The 9,959-nt window shown below is 47.9% G+C and overlaps 1 protein-coding gene across 1 annotated transcript; it reads left to right on the plus strand.

Moving 5' to 3' along the window:
* Window positions 1-206: 206 nt before the first annotated feature.
* LOC142766106 (uncharacterized) lies at window positions 207-9,413 on the plus strand. The gene is made up of 5 exons (XM_075867949.1): window positions 207-291; window positions 2,072-2,296; window positions 3,096-3,275; window positions 4,790-4,966; window positions 9,001-9,413. Exons 1-5 carry the CDS (start codon window positions 207-209, stop codon window positions 9,321-9,323), a joined length of 990 nt encoding a protein of 329 aa, XP_075724064.1. The 3' UTR covers window positions 9,324-9,413.
* The last annotated feature ends 546 nt before the right edge of the window (window positions 9,414-9,959 follow it).

Consider the following 9,959-nt stretch of genomic DNA (forward strand, 5'->3'; position numbering starts at 1 on the left):
CGCCATATGTATACAATTTACAAAATCTGTACCGTATTTACTCAAGTGTAATACCAGCTTTCTTTTTCCAGATTTTTGCAACCTAAAATACACCCTCGCGTTTGAATAGAATGTGAAAAAAAAACACTAATTTTATTTTTGGGTGCAGTGAAAAGCCACTCTTCGCGTTTCATTCATGGTGGCGGTACAATCGAGAAAATGCGGACATGTTTCATTATGCAGGCGTGCGCCAAATGATCTTCGCGCCCGCGGACATCACGCCCGAAGTGGTAGCGCCTGCGGTCCTTCGCAGTAAGTTCACGTTACGGCTGCTAGCGCGAGTTCACTTATTAGACCATTTGTAACTTTAGTGCATTCGTTTGAATTTTCAGTTTGAAACAACTGTGATTACTCCTCATGTTGCCATATTTTTATGCAAATTTTTGGTATACTCTACTGTTCACCCACCCCTGTTCTCTGACCAGTGTACTATACTCTGCTTATTTGACAGGTCTTGCTTAGGGACGTCCTACTGTTCGCTCAGAATTACAAACAAACAAAAAAAAATTCCGCCATATCCACGAAGTGAATGATGATGAGTGGGCGAAGCTCCGGAGGTAAACCTGGTAAACCATGAATCCTCTGTACATTTTGCCCACTCGATTTTATTACATCGCTCCCCCTAGCGTACGTCGCCGCACTAAATCGAACGATTGCCTTCAACCAATGACACGCGCCATATGTGACATCATTCCTATTTTATAAGATCTCGCGTCTTTCATCAACTACAAGTACCGCTTTCTAGTTTATAACATCTTGCATCTTTTCATCATCAGCTACAAGTACCACCATCTAGTAAACACTACAAGAACTAAACGAGAGGTGGCTACATACAGGAGACGGTACCGCCATCTAGTGAACACTGCAAGAACTAAACTAGAGGTGGCTACATACAGGGGACGGTACCGCCATCTAGTGAACACTGCAAGAACTAAACTAGAGGTGGCTACATACAGGCTACAGGGGACGCACAGCCCACGCCCTAAGAAGCTTCGCCCCTAAAAACAAACAAACAAACAAACAAGACTAGGATACTGTTTTGGACGATGTCCCAAATCTCGGCATTGGGCAACGCTGATTATTCCAGAGGACCACTACGGCCTCTTTGGTTGGCTCAAGATTGACGCAATTACGAAATCCAAGTATGACAATGCGGCGGACTTTGATAGTGTTCAGAATAGCCCGCCTTGTTATGGTTCGTACAGTACCCTGACGTCACGACACGGTATGGTCTTCATGTCACATGGTCAGACAAAATATCATGACGTTTACACACACTGCTCCGTTGCTCCTGCAGTGACGCACAAGCGGCCACTTCAGGTGTTTTCACGCCTGACGGGACCACAGCTAGCCTTACTGTTGCATGATGGGACCAAAGTTAATGCAGCAGCCTGACGTCTCGCCAGTGTCGATGTCTGTAGGTGTGACATATGAAGATTTACTTTAATGTCAAGATGAAACGTTACAATTTATTCAGCTTCCTGCGTGCTGAGAGCTGTCTTTGTATGGGTGGCCCCAGCCAAGAAGTTACGGTGTTTGACTGCTGACCCACAGGTCGCGGTATCGAATCCTGGGCGCGGCTGCCGCATTTTCGATGGAGGCGGAAATGTTCGAGAACCATGTACTTAGATTTGGGTGCATGTTAAAGAACTCCAAGTGGTCGAAATTTCCGGATACTTCCACTGAGACGTTCCTCCGTCATATTGTAACGACGTCAAAACAGAGGTCTTGCCGCGGAGATTGAGACACCAGAAGCAGGTCGGTCTCTTTATTAGAACGCGCAAGCGAGTTCTTCTTTTTCGTCCATTTCACAGTTCTTCATGGCACACGCACAACTGCCATCGTCTTTCTTGAGCAAGCACGTGACAATATGGTGGTTTTGGAACGTAAAACCACATCAATTATTATTATTATTATTACATTTTATTTATAGTGTAGTGAAGCTTGCTTCTAGAATTGATGTCTGTACCACATTTATTAGCATGCGAGTATAGGTTCGAATGAGTGCGGTGGTTGTCCCCACGTCTCCCAGGTGGCGGTGACATCAAGACGACCGCGACAGGGACGAGTGCTGTCGACAGCTCACCTATGGCCGCCGCGACGCCCAGCAAGACCGTGGGTAGTCGCACGGTCACCAACCCTGATTCGACCGGCAGTTCTACGGCCTCAAGCCGAAGCTTGGTGCGGCGTATCCTGTGGCCCTTCGGCACAAACGCGCCCGCCGGCAAGAGCACCGCACCACAATGGCGGCCTCCTGGTGAATATATGATGAGGACAATTTAGTACAAGTACATTGATGCTAAGACGTAGAGTTAGCAGCAAAGTTGACTGCGACTATATATCGCCATATAGCTCGAAACGACAACACAAGATCGAAAAGTTCCAACCTCCTTGCACTTGACAGCACGAGACAAATGTATGGACAAAGTCCTTTGACCTGACGTCTGGGTTGTGTTGTCTTTTTCAGCTAAAGAACACTATGGATGTACAGTTGCTTTCCTGACATCATGATCTGATGTCTGAACCTTTGGCGTGTGAATAGGCGGGCATGAGGGGTGGCGAGACGCCTTGTCATTGAGGGTGGGCTGCCGATTCCACCGGTCCCGACAATGGTCAAAGGGCAGGGTTAGACCAAGCACCTTTTTGGCTGTGATGGCAGCCAAGCACTATTCTTGTGGCATTAAAAGAACTGTTTCCTCTCAACATTGCCCCGGGAACGCCGGTGACCAAAGAGAGCTCGCTATAAGAAATACGTTGTCGTATTAATTTTCACTTTTGTATCTGGTGCAAAGTTTGCTTTCTTGCGGACTTGACCAACGCGAGAGGTGGGAGCAACTGCAGTGAATTTGAAAAAAAAAGCGTAAATGCTATCGCCCCCTTTTGTTGCATTGTGTGCGTTGCCGGACGTGGCGGCGTCGGACAACCACACCACCGAAACCAATAGTGATTGTCACCTCATAAGAGCTTTTGCTGTCGAAGTATGAGATATTGTCCAAAACAATGCTTCGCTGTACAAATAGAAAATATCTCGATGGGATCTTCTTTTTTTATTACAGCGGCGTGTACGAACGTGAGCGTAGTGCCTTGCGACTTCGAGTCGTTCCGCGAGCGGGCCTTCTACGTGGCCGAGTCCTCGTACGGCGGCTTCTTCTGCGCCGAGTGGCTGCAGCACACGCACTGTCCCGTCAACGAGGACAGGTTCAGCATCTACAGCCACTGCGACTCCAAGTGCAAGGGTGCGTCCATCGTATACTGATGTTACGAGCGCATGTGTCTTGGATTGAGGCGAAAGCTTTGGATCAGGGATCTCAAACTCACCTCAGCTAGTAGGCCCGTATGCTCAGATTTGGGTGCACGTTAAAGAACCCCACGTGGTCTAAATTTCCGGAGCCCTCCACTACGGTGTCTCTCATAATCATATGGTGGTTTTGGGACGTTAAACCCCACATATCAATCAATCACCTCAGCCAGCGGGTGGCAGTCCCGCGATTCAGGCCCCTCAAGGGCCGGAGCAGTCATTAAGCTAGCACTGGAGATGTATGGTAGGGGGCATTTGCACAAATTGTCAGTAAACGTTTCCACTTCGAAGAAAATGTTCGGACATCTTATTCAAGTCACTTTTGAAGGAAATTTGGTTCCAGAATTTTGACTGTAAATTTTGAGTGGTTTGCAACATTGCTAAAATATGGACGCCGATTCTGAAATGCAGCTTTTGTGTCGTGTTGTGCTTCATGACATGGTCACCACATGGGGTGCCCCGTGAGAACTATGCGTTAGACAAGCCATGCCTCTGCAGCTCACGAACATGCCTTAAAAAATATGTGGGGCGAAAACAGCCATGTGAGGGCCACGGGCTGCGTGTCTGAGATCCCTGCCTCAGATGAATCATAAAAAAAGTGATTGCCGGTGCCAACTCGAGTGATTGAAAAAACATTATGTTGATGTCACAGCTCTCCAAAATTTGTGACTTCAAATGATGGCATCATTACATTGCTTTGGCAATCGGTTAAATACGTGCCGATTTCAAGGCGGTGCTGAACCACGTTGGGCCGAGACAAGTTTTTTTTTTTTTTTTTGGGGTGGGGGGAAGCGTTGAGTTTCAATGCAATTCATTGAGAGATGATCGCTTTCACGTTTAAGTCGTCGTAGGCAAAGCCTCAACTATCTATGGTCTCTTATGGTTTGTGTCTGTCGTGGGCAACATGACGAATTCGCCCAAGCATATGGCCTAACTCTGGAATTCTAGAATGTACCCTATTTGAACGCGGCACACTGACTTGAGAAGTTGACGGGATCGTGGTCTTTAGGAAGAACAAGTCGATGGATAGGTAGGGTTTAACGTCCCGAAACCACCACATGATTTGAGAGACGCCAAGGCAGAACAAGTCACTGCGAATCAGCGATAACCTGCAGCGATTCTTGAGAAGCGCGGCGTTTTTTGCAGTCGAGCTGCAGCGGCGCTGGGCTCAACTCGGTCAACTGGCGAACGAACTTTGGGTAGAGGCGAGGCTTCTTTGAGAACACGGTCGTTAGGCAGCATTGGTACAGGCATTTGACGTCTTGGAGGAACGCAGGATCATCTATACTTCTGGCATTTTTCTCTTACTGGCATGAGCCTCAAGTCGAAGTCTTCACGTTAATGACAATCAATTCGATATCAATCAGTTAAGCTAATACTAACCTCTACTTTACTGAAGCACCTGTATGGCGATAAGTTGAAAGGCGAGACCGCACAACTTGGCTAACGCAGCCGCCTCGGGGCACAAGTGTGACGAGCCCCGGTTCCGCCTGTGCACCACGGAGGACAAGGTGTACCAGTTCTACTACAGCCAGGGCAAGTGCCACCGCCTGGACAACGACGAGACGGGGTGCCTGGCCGGCAGGAACCGCTTCGAGAACGAGGACGCCTGCAACCAGGCGTGTGGTGGTGAGTTCACTACACGCAGTGGCAGTGTACATTCTTTCTTCTCCGCGCCACATGTCCAACATGTCCGACTTCTCTCTTCGTAGCTTCGTCTCTCTCCTCCCGTGTTCGTTCCCGCGTAAAGCCTTTCAAACTTCATTCCCACGCGCACACACACACGACCCCTTCTGTTCACTCGACACTAGCGCCATCTCGTTCCTCCACCCTTATTCACACACACAGCCTTCGAGACCCGCGCCCAACAGACGCGCCCTCCACACTCCATCTCATCCCCACAACTCTCTCCCACCACCTCAAATTCTGAATATGTGGCGGAAGAGAGAAGTAATGGTTCGTGAAACAGCACTAACTGATCAGCATGGGTGATGGTTCGACGACGTACAGTTGCTAGGTCACTGAGGATGAAGCCATGTTCGCCAACCTGTCTGACCACACGATGAAGGTCCACATCGTCATGGTGCCCACTTGGCTGAAACACCCTTGGCCGCATCACTCAAGATGCGAGTGTCCAAGAACACGTCACCTTCTTTGATGGTTGTGGGTAGCATAGTTTTCTATAAATACACTAGAGGGAGCTATGGCGCTTGTGCCGGTTGGAGCTTCAACGCACGACGCTTCAGCATGGGAATGATGGGCTGTACACGAATTTGCCTAATCTTCGTTCTTTTGGCTCCGTTTCACTTCGTGGGGCCTTAATTCACTTTGCCGCATGCGGAAGTTCAACAAAAGTTCAGCAGTTATGCTTCGCCACCTTGACCCCTTTAGGGTCAACACTTCTCTCCGGCTCGCGAAGTTCACCACGTTCCGCTCTTTTATTCAAAACATAACCACCAAACACAACAATAAGGAAAGCCGCAAGTGCGTTTCGAGCCTGAAAGCACGATGACTAAGCAAATCCATCCATCTACTCATCATTACCATGGTGGCTGAATGATCGCAGCGCCACAATTCCCTCTAGTTAACTTTAAAAAATTCTATTCTATGATGTACCTACTACCTAGCGCCGTTGGTATACTTCCCTCGTTTGCAGACTTACAATCATTCATGGCGCAGTGGGTAGCTCGCAAAAATACTCGCACTAGTCAACTCAAGATAGTTTACAACAGGACCTAGAAACGCAGTTTCTTTTGCTTTCACTTTGACTACAGCGTATTCCACGCAGGCCTGCTTTGGCCTCTCATCGCCTGCCAGATATGCCTTGTGCTAGGGTCGAAGCGCATTAGGGTCGCTCTAAAACCGCCGTTGTTGAGATTCGGTTAGTCCCTATAGTATAGCAGGTGCGCAATACCGTCTACAGAGCGTACATAGCACGCATATGGTTAAAAAAAAAAAAAAGCCGATAAAAGGCCACGACGCCGTACATACACCCACATTTAACCACCCATCAGTCAAAGTACATCACATTGCGAAGGGTTAAGGAGGACAAAATAAAACTTTATTAACCAGATCAAAATAGAAGGTCAGACCTCTGTAAAAAACAGCAACAACAACACCAACGTCCGAATACACCGAAACATCTGTATATTGCAAAATTGCTACCCACACAAAATAAAAGGCGATAGCGCTGTAAAAAAAAACATCAGCATTTACGCACCCACCAATCAGAACATATGAACGAAAGAAAGGTTTACAACACTATAATCAAAGGCTGTTAAAGAGAACAAAATACCAGTTCACGATTCATGATCTAATGCGTATTGTTTCGCTCCAGCATCAACATTCACTTCACGGATAAGCAACAATATTGTCTTAGAGCGTAAGAATTCCAAGAAGTTTATTACTGCAAGCGCAATAGCGAAGAGGGCGAGAAACGGCAATTGTTGTTCCTGATTTAATTTTTGAAACTTACGGAACCATCGTCCATTGGTCTAGACGCATGGTTAAGGTGGACAGCCTAATTGGTATCTAGCATAATATGGCTCGATTACTATAGCATAAATGAGACAACGGTGAACACGGGACTCGTCATAACGCCGCAGATCACCCGAATCTATGGCGTCATACGATGGCGTCATCACGTGACATCGTCGCTTGTCGACGGCATCATAGAGTTTCCTAAAATTAACTAGAGGAGACTCGGGCGCTGTGATCAATTAGCGACCATGGGAATGATGGGCAGTACACACATTCGCCTAGTCTTAGTACTTGCGAGCAACGAATCGCACTTGCGGCTTCGTTTATTGCTATGTTACGGTTTTGTTTTGAAAGAAAGACTCAACCCTTTTGAACTTCATGACCCGATTTGGAAAGGTAAGTCTAAAAGAATAAGATTGTGAAGCGCAACCGCTGAACATTTGCTAATATTTGTTTCATGAGAAAATAGCTTTAAGCCACACGAACACACAAGGAGCCGAAAGCAGGCAAGAAGTACGAAGATTAGACAAATGTGTGTACTACCCATCATTCCCAAGCTCGCTGAAGCGCCGTGCGTTGCTGCTCCCATAGACACCAGAGTTCCCTCCAGTGTATATTAGGAAACTTTATGCACTAGATGCCATTCCCGAAGGAAGTACATGAGGCGCAGAGAGCATCCCATTGCATCTCACCCCGCAGGCAATGCGAAACACAATAAGGTGCAGAGAGCGCTAAGTGCGTATTGAGGTGTTCAAAAATGATAGACTAAGAAAAATATCTTATCTTATACAACCTTTTCTTGTGTTTATATACTTTTTACGTTAGATTCCTTCCCAGTTTATGGTTACAGGCCTAATCAGTGGTATGAAATTACATAACTGCATTGTTAACAACATAAGAAAAGTGCCGCCATATCCACGAAGCGAATGATGATGAATGGGTGAAGCTCCGGAGGTAAACCTGGTAAACCATGAATCCTCTGTACATTTTGCCCACTCGATTTTATCACAACGCCCCTCCTAGCGTAAGACGCCGCACTAAATCGAACGATTGCCTTCCAGCAATGACACGCGCGATACGTGACATTATTCCTAGTTTATAACATCTCGCATCTTTTCATCGATGGACGGATGGATTGATAAGGCTGTACCCTTTAGATCGGGCAGTGACTAACACCACCGCCTGATCTAAAGCAACAAGTACCGCCATCTAGTGAACACTGCAAGAAATAAACGAGAGATTGCTACATACAGGGGACGCACAGCCCGAGACTTAAGGAGCTTCGCCCTTAAAAAGCGTTGAATTCATGAAGCGTTAACCTTTCCACTTCGAGTCGTCTTAGAAAAATGCATAAGCGGCGGCTTGACCTTTAATCCTTTCGCACTAACGTACTCGCCGATTTCACGCCACCTTCGAAAACAATTAACTCCCACCTCGGTGGATCAGTGGCAAGGGTGCTCGACCGCTGACCCGAACGAAGGACGCGGGTTCGACCCGGCTGTGGCGGTCGCATTTAGATGGAGGCAAAAGGGACAGGGAACCTTGGACTGCGTGATGTAAGTGCACGTTAAAGAACACCACATGGTCAAAATTTCCGGAGGTCTCCACTACGGCGTCTCTCATAATCATATCGTGGTTTTGGAACGTGAAAGCCCACATATTATAGCAAAACCCTTCACTCTTGAAAAAGGGAATGTTGGGCTAATTGGTTGCGAGCTTGCGTATTTGGAGAACACTTAGTGATGCTACACGTGTAGTCTTTTGTCACGTTAATTGATGGTGACATCCTCTTCATTCTCTTTCCTTCTTCGCTTGAATAAAGCAACCAGTTGTCAGCCAGCACTCGTGTTGATGATTGATTGATATGTGGGGTTTAACGTCCCAAAACCACCGTATGATTATGAGAGACGCCGTAGTGAAGGGCTACGGAAATTTCGACCAGCTGGGGTTCTTTAACGTGCACCCAAATATGAGCACACGGGCCTTCAACATTTCCGCCTCCATCGGAAATGCAGCCGCCGCAGCCGGGTTTTGATCCCGCGACCTGCGGGTCAGCAGCCGAGTACCTTAGCCACTAGACCACCGCGGCGTGGCAGCACTCGTGTGGTTTAGACTTTCTCTCTGCGCTCTTGCAATACGAACCCTTGACTCCACGCGGCGTTTCGTACAAAACGATGCCGCAGACGAGGACACCCTGCAGAGCCGCTGCCGGGACGAGTGGGGCGTGTCGACGTGCGCGTTCGACCACCTGCGCTACCTGTACTACTACAACGCCGAGAACCAGGCGTGCGAGATGTACAACTTCTGCGGACGCAGCGCCTTCCGCACGGTGCACGAATGCGAGCGACACTGCCTGCAGGAGCAGCCGTCGCCCGCCGCTGACGACCCTGACGACCCCGACGCGGCGGCGACGCGAAGGCGCGCCGACGCCGAGACTGGCGATAACGGCAGGCCCGTTCGGGCGCCCCACGTCAGACGCCGGCGGAGGCCGCACGGGAGGGGCTGACGCGCGTGCCTTGTGGCGCCCGAGCGACGTTGGCGTTCTTAGCGTAGTCTTTCGCTACGATTTGAAATTTGAATAAAGCGGAGAAAAACAGATCTATCTATCTATCTATCTATCTATCTATCTATCTATCTATCTATCTATCTATCTATCTATCTATCTATCTATCTATCTATCTATCTATCTATCTATCTATCTATCTATCTATCTATCTATCTATCTATCTATCTATCTATCTATCTATCTGTCTGTCTGTCTGTCTGTCTGTCTGTCTGTCTGTCTGTCTGTCTGTCTGTCTGTCTGTCTGTCTGTCTGTCCTTCCTTCCTACCTACCTACCTACCTACCTACCCACCTACCTACCTACCTACCTACCTACCTACCTACCTACCTACCTACCTACCTACCTACCTACCTACCTACCTACCTACCTACCTACCTACCTACCTACCTAAAAGGTGAAGCACGTCAGCCTCATGCACATCTCTTGTTCGCTATTATGGACAACAATGAGAATGTTGCTATATTCTAGAGAGAGGTGTTGTGATGCTGAATATGTTTCTGGGAGTGTGAGAGACCCGGCGCTGGCGGTCGCTTTAACACGGACGTAATGTTCAATATTGAACACGCGCACACGCTTT

This window comes from Rhipicephalus microplus, chromosome 6 (assembly GCF_043290135.1).
Source record: "Rhipicephalus microplus isolate Deutch F79 chromosome 6, USDA_Rmic, whole genome shotgun sequence".
In the NCBI taxonomy this organism is placed as follows: domain Eukaryota; kingdom Metazoa; phylum Arthropoda; class Arachnida; order Ixodida; family Ixodidae; genus Rhipicephalus; species Rhipicephalus microplus.